General features: G+C 40.6%; 1 protein-coding gene across 2 annotated transcripts in view; it reads left to right on the top strand.

Moving 5' to 3' along the window:
- Window positions 1-17,776, top strand: part of SOCS5 (suppressor of cytokine signaling 5) — a 28,861-nt gene extending 11,085 nt beyond the window's left edge. Inside the window, exons 2-4 of one of the 2 annotated variants that reach the window (XR_008462300.1) lie at window positions 12,763-12,854; window positions 15,161-16,979; window positions 17,066-17,776. Coding sequence is in view for 1 of the 2 variants with exons in the window: in XM_054162440.1 (XP_054018415.1) it covers window positions 15,173-16,783 (1,611 nt within the window). In the remaining variant the exon portion in view is untranslated. Of the gene's footprint in view, window positions 1-12,762; window positions 12,855-15,160 lie in introns of both variants that reach the window. The other variant, XM_054162440.1, reaches the window with a different exon arrangement.
- Window positions 17,777-18,568: the final 792 nt, after the last annotated feature.

Genomic DNA, 18,568 nt, shown 5'->3' with positions numbered 1-18,568 from the left:
TTCTGAACCTTGTTTCCTACTCATTTAGTTTTGCATGTGTGTTTTACAATCTTTTTAGTAATTTTGGAGTTGAACCATGCATTTAGCTCTAATGGGAAGTGATTGTACTTCAACATTCAAGGCAGCGTAGGTAGTTAAATGCCTCTGTGCAGGAGCTAAGCCTGGGCCTCAAATAAATGGGTGTAGAAAATTGCTACTCCAAAGGCTTTGCAAGCATGCTTATCCTATACCTGCAGGAATGAAGCAGATAGAAGTAAACTCTATACATGTTCTGTGGTTGTCATAAGGGAATGGTCCTTAAGAAGATAGACTTGACCCCTCTTGGTAAGGAGCAGCAGCAAAGGAATGTATCTGTCCTGGTTTGAGCCATGAGCTGCCCAGGGTGAAAGGAGTAAATAAAACACTCACACAGAATTTGAGGTGAAATGGAAAATACTATTAACAAAAGCAACCAAAATTACAAAAGCTGTAAAGGCACAAAGGAAATATATACACAAAAATCAGAATCAGCTTTGGCTGAGTTCTCCTGAGTCTACTAGGCCTCAAATGTGCCCTTGTTGTGAAAGCCCACATTCCCCCACAAACCAGAGGTAATAGGAGCTGCACATGTTGGGAGAGGAGGTAGAGAAGGAATAGGCTGTGATGTCTGATTATGCAGAGATTGCAGGATTATGGCATGGAATAAAAAACTACAGTTTCCTGTGTCCACCCCTGGGGAGCATCCAGCCCCTTGGTACTCTCTGGTACTCTGGAGGACTTTTTGTCTCTGTGATAGAACACTTAGTCCTCAACCTATAGCAGCATCATAAAGTGAGGGAGGAGAAAGAGGTGAAATCACATTCTGTGTTTGTGGAGTTCGCAGATCTGAAGCTTGCAGCTTGGCAGTAGCAGTATTACAGCTGGTGATGGTGATACCAAACTCGTGTGCAATCCCCAGGCTGTAATGTAGTTCCAACAGGTGGTGCTGTCGTAGGAGTCACTGCTGCTCTTGCATCTTTATTCCTTCTTGTCAGGTGGAAGGGACAGATGACTGGGGAAATCTTTTGGGTGAACACATTAAAGTCCCTGAATGCCTGCAGAGTGGGATAGCAGAGCTGGCGAAAGGCCTGGAAGGAATGTCCTGTGAGGAACAAGTAAGGTCCTTGGGCTTGTCTAGTGTGGAGTAAAGGAAGCTGAGGGGTGATCTTATTGCTCTACAGCTTTTTGAGTAGACAAAGGGAGAGAGGGAAGTGCTGATTTCTTCTCATTTGCATCGAGTGATAGAATGTGTGGGAATGGTTCAAATCTGCATCAGGGCAGGTTCAGACTGGACATTAGGGAGCATTTTTGTTAATGAAAGGGTGGTCAGACACTGGAATGGGCTTCCTAGAGCAGTGGTTGATGACCCAAGGCTGTTTAAGTGGCATTTGGACAACATCCATAATTACATGCTTTCATTTTGGTCATCACTGAATTAGTTAGGCAATTGGACTAGATTATCATTGTGGGTCCCTTCCAACTAAAAGATTCTGTTCTAAAAAATAGACTGAAAAAACTCCTGAGAGCAAACAAGCAGTATTTAGACTAAGGTGTAACTTTGGATCAGATGTTGCTATATTCGAAGGTATTCCAGCTTTAGGCTGGCTGCATGTAGTGCTGCTCTTGTGATACTGCAAATAGCTTTAAATGACCCATAGTGGAAGTTGAGCAAAGGTAAGTGGAAATAAATAGAGGCTGTGGCCGTTTCTGTTCTTATTTGTATATGATTTGAGGCTAAATAGAATGTTCAAGACTGCCTTAAAGAGTCAGAAGAATCAAGAAAAATCTCTCCTGATCATTGTGTTTTCTTACTGCTGTGGTAGAGTTTTTTCCACTCTTCAAACTCTTTGAGTAGTCTTATGAGGTCCTTGTGGACTTTAGTTCCTGCTTACTGTGGGTCTCCATTTTCTGTAATAACTTTAAAGAGTGTTGTCTTCTGTGTATGTCCATGTTGCTTCACTTCCTTGTTTGCTGCCTCCACTCAGTACTCTTAGGGTGGAGTATGACACTGTATGAGATTGAGGCTGGTAAGTCTTGCAGTTCAGTGTAATAGCTCTGAGGCTTGCAAGGGTCGCTCTGGTTTGCCTTTTATACGGTGTTCTGTGGAGAAAACAAGATGACACAGTGTTAATATTACCTGATCTCAATAGTTGTCCCAGGCAATAGTTGGAATTTTTAGAGGAAGATAGAACTATGTTTTGTTTGCTGGATCATTTCACTGAACCTGAGAGTATCTAGTTTACCCATTATTTTGCAGACTCTTTCTGAACAATTTGAGTAGTTGTGGTGCTGTATCTTTGACCAAGTGTCCTTTTTTTTTTGTGTGCACCTGTAAACTTCTTAAAGTGCATTGCTGCATAAGTGATAATGGGAGCTCACATGAGTCATTGTTCCCACTACTATTCTTCCTTCATCTGTTTTACTTCCACATATATTAGGAAGTGTTAGAAATTTTTTAAGAGATGCTGTATTCAGTTGCTTATAACTTTGCTGAATTCTAATCTTTTGGACTGAAATACTTTATGCCTTTTCTTTGCCTGGAGTTTGATTTTTGTACAAAGCTTTCAGCCACAATTCTTCATCTATTTCTAGAAACAAAACTGGAATAATTCTCTGCCATTTTTCTGTGGCAGTCTCTTCTTGAAAATACTGTGGTGTACCTTTGAACTGGAACATGTATTGAAATTGATCAGTTGGTGACCTCTGGCTTAGATAAAATGTTTTAGTTTTGTATGAAAGTCTGCCAAAATTGAGACAGTTCTCTTTTTGAAAATTTGTGATCTAGACAACACAACATTTCCTTGTGGAATTCCCTGGAGGCTATCTATTCTTTGTGCTCAGCGGGATTTTTCTTGCAAGTTTATTTCTGGGCTGTAATAAGCTGTGCAGAACGTGGAGACCATAATTGTCTCAAGCTAACTGGGGGCTTGAGAGGGGTCTTATGACACAATGCCAGGTGGGAGTGTGAGGCAGCCCTGGGTGCATCAGCTCCAGAGTTTTGCACTCATTCCTCTATCTCTTCTGGCTTTTTTCCTAGCTGAAGTGCTGCTTGTCTGGTGCTTCCATTGATTAATTTGTTGTGAAAATAGAGGTCAGGTGAATGTTGGAACCGATGCAAAGGAATGGGAGGGAAGCAGGAATGTCTCTTCTAATAGCAGCAAAACAATGGTAGGTCATCAAGGACTATCACCCTTGGGGTTGCCCTGGCTGTGACTGAATCCCGTTAATGAGAACGGCCTATAAAGACTTGTCTGTCCATGCAGGGGGTGGTAAATTGCCATCTCAAGCTGATAGAGGGAAATACCACCAGCTACTCACTGTCTCTTGCAGTTTGGGTTTTGTTTAGTTTCGTGTATGGTAAAGGAGCTTTTGCTGTGTTTTATCTTTTCTGTTTTTTTTTTCCTTCTCAATACCTGCTCTGACAAGTTCATCATCCAGTAATCACGGTCTGATTTAGGTTTGCTCAGTTTTATGTGGTGCTACGAACTTTCTGCACGAAATACCGTCTCTTAAACCATTCATGCAACCGAGTCTCTGTAATCATTGATCTCATTACCTGCAAAAGAGGATTATTAGTTTCATTAGCGTAGCTGATGGTGCTGTTGTAAAGGTTGTTTTTTCTTGTCCGTTCCTTTGCTGCATTTGCTTGGAGTTCCTGCAGCCTATACCTTAGACTTACCCTGTATCAGACAGGAGCCCACAGGTATTTAGTCACTTCCAATACCGAATGAGCTCTTGTGTGTGGGTATTAGAGTGGTACCACAGGGTGGCAGGTTGCCTTTTTCAGATAAGTAATTTCCCTGTTGATTAATAGGAATGTATGTTTGCTGACTAGTGGGTTGTTGGTCTGAGACTAGGTCTTGGTGCAACAATCCTTAGTAAAAACTGGAATCGGCTTTAGAACGAGGTGGGTGACATCAGAAGGCAAAACACTTATCAATTTTCAGAATCATTTAGGAGCCAATAGGTACATGCCCACTTTTTCTTAGAAAATTCTCATCCTTTGAGAGCTCAATTAATATACACAGGCGTTGCTTTGCTAGTATAAGGAGTTAATTCAAATAGTTATGATGCAATGGGCTGCATTGTGTAAGGCCAAGAGCAAAAATGCAGTCATGTCTTGACAAAAAGTACCACTTCCTTAGCCTCTTACTATGCAGTAGGATCGAGCTCCCTAAAGATAAGATAGTAAGTTAATCTAGTTAACACCTCATTATAGTGGACTGAGGCAATTAGATTTGTTTGTCTTTTGCTTGAAGCACTTGGTGCCATGGTTTAGTAGTCCTGAGGTCTTGGGTGACAGGTTGGACTTGATAATCCTTGCGGTCTTTTCCAATCTTACTGATTCTGTGATTCTATGGGGAAGTTTAGGCTCAAGGTGAGGATAAAGTTCTTCACAGAGAGAGTTGTTAGCCATTGGGATGTGCTGCCCAGGGAGGTGGTGGAGTCACCATCCCTGGAGGTGTTCAAGAGGGAACTGGACGTGGCACTTGGTGCCATGGTTTAGTAGTCATGAGGTGTTGGGTGACAGGTTGGACTTGATGATCCTGGAGGTCTTTTCCAACCTTATTGATTCTATAAGTGTTTCTATAAGCTTTTATGGTACATCCTGATACTGTTTTGAATCATTAGCAATCCTATTTCACATGGCATAAGAAAAGTGTTACTTTAAAAAAAAAAAAAAATAGTTGAACAGTATGGGAGTCTCCTTCCTCATGAATAGAGACCAAGACAGGCTCTAAATTTACTCATGAGTTTTCTTTGTGTAAAGGGCCAGGATAGTAAAGAAAATCAAGTATTGCAAAGAGTTGGTCCCTTTACTGTGTTGTGACTCTGAGCAACATTTTTGTTATTAGAGCAGTAACTCAGAACCTGGTAATTTATAATCTCATCACTTTGAGCTTTTTCTTTTTTAAAGATTGCTAGTGGGTCTTTGTACTAGAACTGTTCAGTATCACTATCAGTTAAAGGAATGGTGTAAATGGTCAGTTGAAAACAGAGCAGCATGCTCCCTTGCTCTTACAGCAATGCTGTTCTACTGATACCAGTAGTTCAATTATCAAGCAGTTCCACACAGACTCATTTTCATGAGCACCATAATTCTACATCAATGTCTGTTGATCAAAACATCTTTCATATTGTGACTGCGTACAAGTACTGACTTTGCCTTTTAACAGTTCTAAATCTCCAGTTATTTAACTTATGGAAATACTCATGCTGCTGTACATTGTTGGAAATCTTGACTAGTGAGCTGGAAGTAAAATGCTGAGTGCTTTGCTTTAAAGACATCTAGTTCTGACTTTTCAATATTTATACTGAAATTGTCTTGCACAAAAAGAAGTTAAAATATGAATTTGTCATGTATATATTTAACATACAAAATTCTGTGTGTATAATTAGAGAATGATTACTTCAGTAACCTAAGACTCTACTAAGCAAACAAACTGATATTTTTCCCCCCTTACTGGTTAAAAAAGACAAAAAAGGAAAAATCTCCCTACTGCAGGGGCTGAAACTGCCAGGCCAGTGTGTTTGGGGTCTTCGTGGTTTTGGTTTTCCATTTGGTCCCCCTGCCACTATTGTGAGGGGGGAAAGGGCAGAATTGGAAAGTCTGAGATTCACCAAAATCATCATTCCTAGTGGAAGTCTAGATCTGTTCATAGAATCAATAAGGTAGGACCTCAAAGATCATCAAGTCCAACCTGTCACCCAACACCTAATGACTACTAAACCATGGCACCAAGTGCTACTTCCAATCCCCTCTTGAACACCTCCAGGGACAGTGACTCTACACCACCTTCCTGGGCAGCACATTCCAATGGCTAACAACTCTCTCCGTGAAGAACTTTCTCCTCACCTCAAGCCTAACTTCCCCTGGTGCAGTTTGAGACTGTGTCCTCTTGTTCTGGTGCTGATTGCCTGGGAGAAGAGACCAATCCCCTCCTGGCTACAACCTCCCTTCGGGTAGTTGTAGACAGCAATAAGGTCTCCCCTGAGCCTCCTCCAGGCTAAACAACCCCAGCTCCCTCAGCCTCTCCTCAGAGGGCTTGTGCTCGACATCTCTCCCCAGCTTTGTTGCCCTTCTCTGGACACGTTCAAGAGTCTCAATGCTCTTCTTAAATTGAGGGGCCCAGAACTGGACACAGGAGTCAAGGTGTGGCCTAACCAGTGTTGTAAGTGTTGTTTTCACACTTCTGTAAACTCCACTTAAAGTTCCTCATGTAGCCTACAACTGGATAGTTTCCATAATGTTGGAGATATGCTTACTTTTTTTCCCCCTTTCTTTAACGATGCACTGTCATTTGTTATGGTCATAAGCTGTCATTGCACATGTTTTATACATCCAATATACAGAAGATCCAGGACAATCTTAGTTTTGCTTTTCTGGCATATTAGTCTGTAATTTCAAAGTTAAAGTAATGCCTTTTAGTTAATTTTTATTAGCAATTGAAACAAAAAAATTTGGTTCTTCTGCAGTTTATCAATAGAGTTGGCTGCAGTTGGCTGTGCCACAGCATGTTCCTGCACAGCAAGGCTTGGTGGGTGCTCAGTGGCAGGGCTTGCAGGTACAGAGCCATAAAGTATGGGTTCCTTTCTGTTGCAGGAAAATGTTTCTGATAGCTCTAACTGGGTATAGTCTGGGATAAAGCTGCTTGTGGATCAAAGCTGAAAACATGTAGCAGGCTAGACCTACTGGCAGCCTTCCAGCTGTTTCTCCTCCTTTGCAGGGTTTATATTCTTTTACCTACCCAGCCCAGCCTAGGGAACCAGGTGCTTGCTGCCAATTAGTCTTGTCAGGGCAGCCAAGAGCTTCTCTTGACAAGCCTGACTGCTGACAGCAGCTGTGGGGGAGTCTTAGGCAGTATTTTAACTCCTTGCTTGCCAAGTATTTTGCAGATGAAATGCCCTGATTTCATTCTTCAGTTACTCAAATACGTTATTTTATGAAACCACGTTTTATACAGGAACTTACCTAAGATCGCCAGTGGTGCTATAGCAATAGCATTTACTTGTCAAACTTCTGGCATGGAAGAACACAGACTGGGAGTTAAGTCATTATGAAGGCCACTTCATAAAATCTGTGGATGCTATCAGAACTGTCACTCTGAAGCCACCTTCTGCTTCAGGTAGTGCATAGCTGGATAAGACACCAGGCTGGTCCAGCAGTTTTCTCTCCAGTAGCCTGAAGTTTAATCACTCTTCAGTATTGCAATGGCACAAGGGAGTTTAGCCAACTTACAGGTCATCGATAATATAGTTGTACTACAAATGATAATGACATTTTTCATACTTTCAAACATTTCAAGTAATTTTTGTTGCTGCAAAGAGAAGCTCATTTTTACTAGTGGAATTTCCTAAGTTTACTTGTCTTTCATGTGCATATCACAGGATGTTAGGGGTTGGAAGGGAGCTCTGGAGATCTTTGACCTTGCTATTAATAAGTGCTTTGCTCCAGTAGTGTTCCAGTGAACAAAAAATACAGATGCTAGCCATAAAGCCTCAGATGGTTTTTTGTTTCATTGTTTGGTGGTTGTTTGTGGTGTTGTTTTTAATTATTTTTTTATTTAAAGTACACATAGCAGAATTTAGTCCTCAGGTTAACACTAACTTCTTTAATTTCTAAGTTCTTAAGAAATTACACTTTAGGCTATCACTCTTACCAGTTGTGATTCTAGGAACTTCTGGGTCTGTCTCACTTAAATTTGAAAGGCAGCTGCTTGCTGTAATGGGTCCTGCAAATCGCCCAAATAGTAATGCTGCTTTTTCCTTTGTAGTCACCATTGTGGGTACATCCCTAGAGAAGGACAAAAGAACTTTATTTTTTATCAGTTGTAAGAGGTGAAAGCTAGCTAGTGTGTATTAGAGAATAGGATATCTGCTCAGATAGAAAGGACACATGGGAAGTAGCTGGGTGCATGAGAAGAGCTGTGTGTGTTAAGGAGATGATTGTGGGCTCATGGGGAGCAAGGGTGCTATGGTGAGGGGGAGACTGTTGCAGTTTTGAAAAATATAGAGTATCAAGTGAGAAGAAAATAAAGACCTAAATCTGTATAAAGTGATTCAAGAATAGAGGAACTGCCCTTTGTAAAATAGCCACATAGCAATCCAATGAAATTCTCTGTTTACAGAATACCTTAAATTGGCTGTTTCTACGAAGCTAGCGAGGAAATGGGATAGGATTGACCCATCTTTTCAACTTGGCTTCACATTTTCTTTGCTTTCAGTGAAGTGTGCTTTTCCTTAACTCAGAAATCCCAAGTACTGCTTATGAATATTAATTAGATCACTCTTTATATCAGTTTGAGACCTATTTATATTTTAGAACTTGATAGAGAAGGATATGCTTCATTAGTGTTCTTAAAAGGACAAACAAATTCTGCACTGCTAGAGAAGTGCTCCATAACTTTTCTCCAAGGGCTTAGGGCTTTCACAGAGTTCATCAAGAGGGCTGTTGTACTTAACAGTGACTGGACCATTTATTCTACTTGCAATTGATAAGCATCATAGTCTTGAATTGTCAGAGCTTCTACCATAGGTGTCTGCCACTACGTGGAGTTCTCAGTAGATCTGTATAGCATTGTTTCTGAATTAATATTTGAAGGTTGTGCTTGCTATGTGTAGGTCTGTGATCTTGATCTGACTAGAAACACTAGCTTTGTTTGTGGTAGTTGTATTATTATCCACTAGACTCATGTAAGTTTAGGGGAAAGAGTATTTCAGACACAACTGTCTATTTTTGGTTCAGGGTTGTTCACATTCTGTTCTCCCATAGATGTTTTTCTGTTGCAGGGATTTTAGATGTGCTGAGCAGAGGAGAAAGGGATGACAATGGTACAATGTTTTTTCAATGTAATATGTAAACGCATGTAGCCCTGACATTGACCTTTTTGAACCCCAGAGCCTAGTAAGGAGCTACAAGGATGTATCACACTTTCAAAATAACTTGGAAAGATATTTTTTTTTTAACTGAAGTTACTAATGTGTAGCTGTTTGGAAAGAAACTGGCACAACATCAACTGTCTGAGCTAAGACTGCTTTTTGCTCATTGTGAATGTACACGGGGGAGGAGATAACTTCTTCTTACTTTCAAGTTGGAACAATGGCAAGATACCATATTTCTTTGACCTGACAACCTGCCAGCTTAAGTCCTTAAAACTTGCAGCTTTCCCTGTGCTTTAGCAGGAATCATCAAGCCAGCTGAACATTTTATTTTTGAAGTAAACATTTTCAGAGGTTGAACTTTTAGTATGAATGTTCAAAGCAGCAGCTGAAATAGAGACCTTATCTCTCTCTTTGCAGTCAAAGCCCCAGGTTTGACTTCAAATTGAGCTTTCTCTTCAAAGTAGCTATTTAAGGTCTTAATACCCTGAGCTAAACTAGCCAGTGTTTCTGTGGAAGGAAGCAGTCTTGCCCCGGCTGCTGTTTCCTCCCTCCTCATCCGCTCCTGCCTTGTGTTAACATGAATGCTTATACAGCAGTCATAAACCAGATGGAGTCAATGATTGAGACTTTTTCTGAAAATTCACTTTTAGTCGGGGTCAGTTTGTTGAGCTGGTTAACTGAGCAGACACATGGTGTAAAGAGCTCCCCCTGCACCAGCACAGGTGGCCAGGAAGAGGCTGATGACATTTCTTTTGGTTGCATTGTTGACCTATGACCATTTTGCTTGGTTCTGGCTTTACAGTTTGATATCCTTTACTTCATCTTGGCAGGTCTGAGTTTTGATTTAGGGGTTTAGACCTTCAGATTCCTCCCCCTGAACAACTGCACTTCCAAATTACCAGAGCCTGGTAGGAGAAAACTAGAGCTCTTTGCTCTAAAGAGGCTTTCATGAACACCTAAGATGCTTGGCCTATTTCTTTCTTCTACTTAAAAAAAACTGACACTGGCCTCTTCCAGCCCTCCAAATCAGTTCTTCAGGCTGTCTACAGCGAGCACATTTTTGTGTGTGTGTAGAAAAATGCACAATTCCACTTAAGCCAACATACGCCTTGCCAGAGACAGCATTTCTAAAAAGCATTACAGTGGTAATTCATTATTTCTGGAATGTGTATTGGAAAGGAGGAAATTGCTTTGTAATCCTTAGTGTATTGCCTTTTCTTCCTTCCTCAAGTGGGTTACTTTTTAAAAGGTAGGTGTTTGCCAGCCTTATTCATTTTGACTTGAATAGGGTTGAGGAGTGCTTGTGTGAGCTGCTTTGTCAGTGCATCCCTAGGAGCAGTAGCCTATAGCAGACATTTGGCAGTGCACATGTTGGATGTTAACCTCTTCAGCAAGCACACCACACTGAAATGGAAGCTCATGTCTTTAATAGTGGAGTCTCTTGTCACTGTTAACTGAACAATTTTAAAGTAAAGAACAATCTGAACAGAAATGTAGTCTCCCTCTGGTTCTTTGACTTACACCTCCATGGTCCAAGGTGATGTGTGCCAGTGTCACTGACTACATGAGCCTGCCTGCTTGCCTAGGCTCGTACTAGCATTGAACTAATGTGCAAGAAGAACTGAGACTCTGCTTTCTCTACATGCTCCCTGCTCCCCTTTTCCTCTCCCCTTTTCCCGTTGGTGTTTTGCTTGTAAGAATGGTATTGGTTTGGTTTTTCTCCAATGGTTTTTCCTTGTCTTGCAATGTTTCGAAGCTATAGCATATGAAAGTACCAAAACAATGAGTGTCAGATACAAGCATACTATACATGTTTTGTAAGGTGTCCTACATTATGCAGTGTATCCACTTCTGTGAAGATGGGACATTTATGGGAGTTAATTTTTGGAGTGAATTTACCATTTCAACTAATTTTTTCATTGGGTAATGCTGAGCAAAACAAGTGTATTATCATTAAGCATAGCACAACCTTGGCTTTGAGTGTTCCTCCTGGGAAGTAACAGGCAGAAAGCCCCTGGCTGCATCTTGTGACACTTCTGGAAAGAGTGGTCTGAGTTTTCACAGCAATCTCTTAGTATGTATTATTTCAGAATAGTAAATGGATTGTAACTGTTGTCTTCATTTAAATGATACTGCACAAATGTTTTTTCCTGTCCCTATTTATAATTTCATCATTTATACACAGAATACTTGAATCCTAGAATCAATAAGCTTGGAAAAGACCTCAAAAGATCATCAAGTTCACCCTGTCACCCAACACCTCATGGCTACTAAACCATGGCACCAAGTGCCATGTCCAGTCCCCTCTTGAACACCTCCACGGACGGTGACTCCACCACCTCCCTGGGCAGCACATTCCAACAGCTAACAACTCTCTCTGTGAAGAACTTTCTCCTCACCTCCAGCCTAAACTTCCCCTGTTGCAGTCTGAGACTGTGTCCTCTTGTTCTGGTGCTGGTTGCCTGGGAGAAGAGACCAACCCCCACCTGGCTATAACCTCCCTTCAGGTAGTTGTAGACAGCAAGAAGGTCTCCCCTGAGCCTCCTCTTCTCCAGGCTAAGCAACCCCAGCTCCCTCAGCCTCTCCTCATAGGGCTGTGCTCAAGGCCTTGCACCAGCCTCATTGCCCTTCTCTGGACGTATTCAAGTTATTCTGCCAACTTTATTCTACTCTGTTCAGGCCTCTCTGAATTAATTTTAGTAATTTTACTGTCTTGTCTTTGTAGACCTGCTAGGAAAATAATTGGGGGGAAAGGAAGAAATGAATGTAAATGCTACAATAAAAAAAAAAAAAAGCTTACATTTGCTTTAATCTTTGTTTTGTACTTGGAACTCTTGCTCTCTGGAAAGGTTACTTTTATAGAATTTTTCAGTAGTAGTGCAGCCTGATTTTCAAAGTGTTTCAGCAATTTTAGTTCTTCCAGAGGTGAATGGAAACAAAAAAAAAATGTTTACTACTTTTCTGACATTATTCTGGAGTCTCTGCCTAGGAATATTAATTTTTTTATATTCATTGCTCCACCCCATTGTTTGTTCTTCAGACATACAGGCATCACATTTGAATATTTTCCTTCCTCTTCTCCATGTAAAATTTAGTCTGAGCTCCCCAAGTTTTCTCTTAATTCATGCTGCTGTTCTGGGGTTGGTTATAGTGTGGAGAAGCAAAGTATTTTCCTCTGGCCTATTATTGTTAAATTTCTGACAGTGGTGCAGGCATCCTAAATCTCTCAGCTCCTCTTGGATTTTTGGAAAACAATGATGATTATTTTAGGGAGGTGCTGACCTACTCTGTAAATAAAGAACCTGTCTTGTATTCCACTTTCCCGTGTTTAGAATGATGGTTCATATTGCTCTTGCTTCACAATCATATAACATCCTTGTGGCAAGTACAGCAGTTGCTTACCTGGAAAAGTAATATTAGAAAAGTGTGTATTTTTAGCTGCCTTTTGATGTGATGTAGCAGCTGGAAACAAGGAGAGGCAATATGAGGTGATCTGACAGCACTACCAACCACAGCTTGGGAATCACTGCTTGGGGACTTGAGACCAAAACACAGAGAAACAATTTTTGAAGGCCCAAGTATGCCCATTGTGCCTGGCACTTCAATGATTTAGATACTGTGGCTTTGCTTTTCATTCTCAAGAGCTTCATTTGGGAGGCCTTCCCTGAACTCTATTTGTCAATGTTATTAATGGATGAAACAGAAAATTCTGTGAGGCTTTTTGTTAATATGCATTTAAAATACCTAATGATCAGGTGCACATATTAGTAAATTATCCCTTTGATACTAGTGATTGATTATAAAGTTCTAAGTCAAAAGGTATTTTAACAACTAACAAGAATGCCATCTTTTTCTTTGTAGTAATCATGTCCACAACTCAGAAAAGGAATGTAGCAAGCTCATGCTGAGGTATATTCTCAAGACAAGATACAGTGACTCATATGCTTTTCTGGGTAAGAAGGGTATCTGTGTTCTCTTGAATATGGCAAAAAGTAGTTAACCTTTTCCATTAACTTCTGAAAACTACAGTCTGTCAAACCAGTATGGTGGGGATTTTGTGGTTGTGTTGGTTTTGACTTAATCTTGAAACATTCTAGGAAAGCTTGGGAAACTTTCTACCCATCTAACAGCCTAAAGACACTCTGGACGAATAATGCAAAGGAAGAGCAATAATGAGCAATTCTAAAATAAAAGACACCACTGAATAGGGTATGGCAGCTTGGTTAGAAAAGTAATTCCAGTTCATTGTCACAAAGATAATGGACTGCTTCTAGCCTAATTTCCCAAGGGAATGGTGCCTACATACTCTCTCTTCCATTCCCCCAAATTTTAAACATCTCTGTGACTAGGAAGTGAAAGAAATGTTCAACTTGACAGAAGAATGGGTAGGAGTTAGCCTTCTATGTACTGTGTTGATGGGCTGGGAGCTAGCAAGCAGATGCTGCCTGCTGGTCAGTGTGGATATTCTGAGGCACCACAAGCAGCTGGGATTATTGTGATGGCATGGTACCCAGTTGTGTGGTTCCTACAGATCTGTACGTGTTCTGGCTTTAATCATTCCATTGCTCTTGGAACACGCCCAGTTCCTCAGCTTGGTCCAAAGAACTCCAGAGAACTCAAATTTAAGAAATTATTTTTTTTTCCTTGCTCATTTGCTTAGGCACTTTCACTTTAATGTATGCACAGAACTCTGTAGAATCTTCTATGTAAAACATTGCTCTGCAGATGGTTGCCTCCTTAATAACTATTTTAGGTGTTGTTCAGATTGTCATTAGCTCTGCTATTCTAGGTAACTTTTGCCAGTAATCTTCAGAGACTCTGAAGGCTTCATTTCTCCTCTTCCCCTCCACACCTTCCTGCATCCTCACTCAATTCTTAAGGTTTTCTTTTATGCAATTGAATGTAGAATTAAATGGCTGCACTGCCAAATTATCTGAGGAGGGGGCAGGGAAGAAAGCTTGTGTTGTTTTTGCTTTCTGTTCCTACAGTGATATAAGTGTTTCACATTTATCATTCTTTCATGGTTCTCACGTTAAGATATACCCCTGGCTCTTCCCCAGTCCAGAGGATTGTGCCTTAAGGATTGTGCTTTCTAGCTGTGAGCAGAAGGACAGCAACAGAGGAATGTTGCTTCAAAACAATGTTTCAAAAGAACAGAGTAGTTTCCATTAGGAGTTAAATTAGAGAACTCGACATGTTTTAGTCCTTTAAGTTTAGTGCTTCTTCCAAAAGTTAATTAGATCTAATTTAGCTTGGCATTGCCTGACTTTTTTTTAGTACAGAATTAGCCTCCTTCTCTCTGTCCTAGGGCAGTCCTGTGTTGTAGGCAGTCGTGTTCCAGTTATGAGACTGTTTCTGAAGAAGTAGTTGCAGAATACACGTTGCTCATGTTTTTATCTTTTTACTGTATCTTTATGATTCACTGTCATTATGTCTCTGCTGTGAAGCTGTTTGCTTTTTAAGTGCTCTTACTAACAATTAGAAAAGTTCCTTGGGACTCTTCTGTGCTTTATATCTTAAGTAATAAAGCCAGACAGTTTTGGAGGGTTTTTTTCAGATGTTTCATATGCATGGCTTTTATCAGACAGAGAAGTCTAAAATTCTTGCTGGCCTTTCTTATATTTTGGTGATTGCCTCATCCTCAGAATGCTGAATGCTTTGCCCCTAACTTCTATTTTCGTGCCTTCCCCCCACACGCTTTGTCAGTTCAAGTTTAGAATTTATCTGACCTGCAGACGGAGCTTTTGCTGTTAGATGATTTATCTGGACATTTGCAGGACACTTGTTGGATTTCACTAACTGCTCTCACAGTTGGCAGTGACAGGAGTAGTTCTTTTCTAGGATGTGTGTTACTGCTGCTTATTGGAAGCTTATCAGGGGTCATATGTAAGATGTGACTCACAAATTTTTCCTAAAATGAAGATTTTTTTATTTTTTTTTTTTTCCTTTTTTAGACTGCAGTTTTTTGTTCCATCAGCTACAACTATGCAGACCTACTTCTGTGCCTACAGACAAATGGGAGGGCCTATTTGGGGGGAGGAAACCCAAAGTTTATAGTTTCCCAAGCATTTTCTTCGTGGTGATTTTTGTGAATATCAAAACAGTATGATGCATCTCACCTCCACATAACCATGCAAACACTTGGATGCTTTTCCATTTAACAGTTGTCTTGTGTCTTTAACTTAATTGCTAACTGAAGATTTGTCCTCATTTTTTTTAAGGCTTTATTTTTAATATTTTCTTCTCCTCTTGAATTTAGATAACGTAACCCATGGATAAAGTGGGAAAGATGTGGAACAATTTCAAATACAGGTGCCAGAATCTCTTCAGCCACGAGGGTGGAAGCCAAAATGAAAACATAGTTGTGAACTCCAGTAGTTGCTCACCTGCTAACGAAAAAACCATCCAGATAACTGACTTGGCTCAACAACAACCTAGCAGCCCTTTGAGAGAAAACATTGCTTTCCAATTAGGTTTAAGTCCTTCAAAAAGCTCAGCACGGCGTAACCAAAACTGTGTCACAGAAATTCCTCAGATTGTTGAAATAAGCATTGAGAAAGAGAACGATTCATGTGTCACCACAGGAGCTAGGCTTGCTCGAAGAGACTCTTATTCTCGGCATGCTCCTTGGGGTGGGAAGAAGAAACATTCCTGCTCTACCAAAACCCAGAGCTCCTTGGATACTGAAAAAAGGTTTGGTAGAACACGAAGTGGTTTGCAGAGGAGGGAGAGACGCTATGGAGTCAGCTCTGTCCATGATATGGATGTGGTCTCAAACAGGACAGTAGGTAGCCGTTCCCTGCGACAGCGTCTACAAGATACTGTTGGGTTATGTTTTCCCATGAGAACTTACAGCAAACAGTCAAAACCTCTGTTTTCTAACAAAAGAAAGATCCATCTTTCTGAACTAATGCTTGAGAAATGCCCTTTTCCTGCAGGCTCAGATCTGGCTCAGAAGTGGCATCTGATTAAACAACACACAGCGCCTGTGAGTCCTCATTCAACTTTTTTTGACACGTTTGATCCTTCCTTGGTTTCCACAGAAGATGAAGAAGACAGGCTCAGAGAGAGGCGCAGACTTAGTATTGAAGAAGGGGTAGATCCCCCTCCCAATGCCCAAATACATACTTTTGAAGCTACAGCACAGGTTAATCCATTGTATAAACTGGGACCAAAGTTAGCCCCTGGTATGACTGAGCTGACGGGGGACAAAAACATAACGCCTCCGGGGAACTGTGACTCTGAAGAGGACACAACAACACTTTGTCTGCAGTCACGCAGGCAGAAGCAGCGTCAGATGTCTGGAGAGAGCCATGGCCACATCAGCAGGCAGGGGGCTTGGAAAGTGCATACTCAGATTGATTATATTCATTGCCTCGTGCCAGACTTACTTCAGATCACAGGTAACCCGTGTTACTGGGGTGTGATGGACCGCTATGAAGCAGAAGCACTTCTGGAGGGTAAACCCGAAGGCACTTTTTTGCTCAGGGATTCCGCGCAAGAGGACTACCTCTTCTCCGTGAGCTTCCGTCGTTACAACCGATCGCTGCACGCACGCATTGAGCAGTGGAACCACAACTTTAGTTTTGATGCCCATGATCCCTGTGTGTTTCACTCCTCCACTGTTACAGGGCTTCTGGAACACTACAAAGACCCTAGCTCTTGCATGTTCTTTGAACCGTTACTTACTGTATCTCTGAACAGGACTTTCCCCTTTAGTCTGCAGTATATCTGCCGGGCAGTAATCTGCAGGTGCACTACTTATGATGGAATCGATGACCTTCCTCTACCCTCAATGTTGCAAGACTTTCTAAAGGAGTATCACTATAAACAAAAAGTCAGGGTGCGATGGCTGGAGCGGGAACCTATAAAAACAAAGTAAATGGAAATCAAAATAAGCTTCTAGATTACGTTTTTTTCTTTCTTCTTTTTTTTTGGTGTGTGTTACAGTTTAACTGCAGCAAGTGCACCGACCATGTCCTAGCTTCTCTGCAATATCCTACTTAAGCTGAGTGTTAGTATCCTGTCAGATGCTGCCTGCTGTTAATCAAACTAAGTCGTGATGCCTCTTGGAAACAGTAAGCAGACAATTCTGCATGTTTTTCATTAAGACCTAATGAAAATATTTTTGCTAATTTATGAATATTTTGTTTCCCTTTTCTAGCTGTAGTAATTGGATGAAGAAACTATGTGGCATTTTCCACGGGGCGTTCATCTGATACTAATAAAGACAAGACTCTATTACAGGAGCATTTTTGGTAATATTTCAACTGTTTTTTAAAGTTCTCTTCTTGAAAGCTTTCCACTGCTCAGAGTACTAATTTAGCTCACAAACAAATTTCCAAATAGCAGCGGACAAGAGTATTTTCTTTTAATGAAGAGCAGTTCATTAGAAGCAGTCCATTAACAGTTAATGGTGCTTTGATGCTAACAGATGACTCATGCTTTTCTCAGTGTATAAGGTTTCCTAATCATTAAGACTTGAATTTGCCTGCTCAGTACTGTAATTCTATTTTAAACACTTGGAGATTTAAGTGGCATTGTTAGCAAAACTAATTCTGTCTTGGACAGATAAATACCTTCTAGTGTGACTTACTGGTTCAGTGGCAGGAAATGGGATTAGATCATTGACATGAAACTAAAGGTTACCATTTTTTCTAAACCAGAATTTGGTGGTTTGACTGCTAGTAGCTTACAATGGGAGGTAATAGTGAAGAGAAAAAAATGTTTATTTAAAGTCATCTGGTATTTTTCTGGATAAAATTACAAGAATTAGAATACAAAATCTGACGTATCTGAAGTAAATGTCAGGTCTCAAAGGTACTGTTACACTTTATTTGTAAATAATCTTTCCATTTGTGCTTTTAAAAATGTTTAAAAATGCACTGATTATAGTTTCAACAGTTTACTTGGAAACAGGATTCTGAGTTCTGTTTGCTTATTTATTTGGAGGCGGAGTTTAAAATAGTTCCGTCTTAGACATTTTTGCACTAAAATTCTGTTGGAATGCCCTGACCCTGTTTGGTGTTTTGTACCAATTACAAGTGCTCCCTAGTTTCTTTACCAGCTGCTACAGTTTGTTATTACTTACTTCTCTATGGCAGTGACCTGAGTGAGGTAGGGAACATTTTGGCTGCGAGTACAATAAACGTTATTCTTGTATGCTACACTAACCCTTCTATTGATGTATTTTTCTGCTTGCTGTGCCTTGTTCTGGCTTTTTGTGCTAATAAAGTACAGTATGTTCAGTGTTATACTTGTATATCTGCTCTGTTTTTATATATTCACATAACTTGTAGCAGTTAACTGAATTTTTATAGGCTTTTCTTGGTACTTAGTATAGCTAATGCACAAATACTGTGCGGTTGAGTATCGGTCGATCAGCACACCCTGTTACCGGTTTTTGTTATGTGCTATTCAGAAACCTAACAGTGTACGCTATTGAATAACATTTCTGTAGTCACTGTAAAGTACTGGACTTGTCTGCAGGCATAGAGCGTTTCACAGGTTTTGTAATGCAAAGGATAAATTTTAAGCAAAATATTCTGAAGCACTGTTGATCCCCTGTGATGATTGCTGAAGATGGTTCAGCTTGCTACATAGCTAACCGCTAAGCTTCATGGTTTGATGCTCCCCACTGAGTAAGGAATGGCTGTTCCTTTAAATT

This window comes from Dryobates pubescens, chromosome 6 (assembly GCF_014839835.1).
Source record: "Dryobates pubescens isolate bDryPub1 chromosome 6, bDryPub1.pri, whole genome shotgun sequence".
NCBI classification, from domain to species: domain Eukaryota; kingdom Metazoa; phylum Chordata; class Aves; order Piciformes; family Picidae; genus Dryobates; species Dryobates pubescens.
The sequence above is the reverse complement of the archived record's forward strand: the minus strand, read 5'-3'. Positions and strand labels throughout refer to the sequence as shown.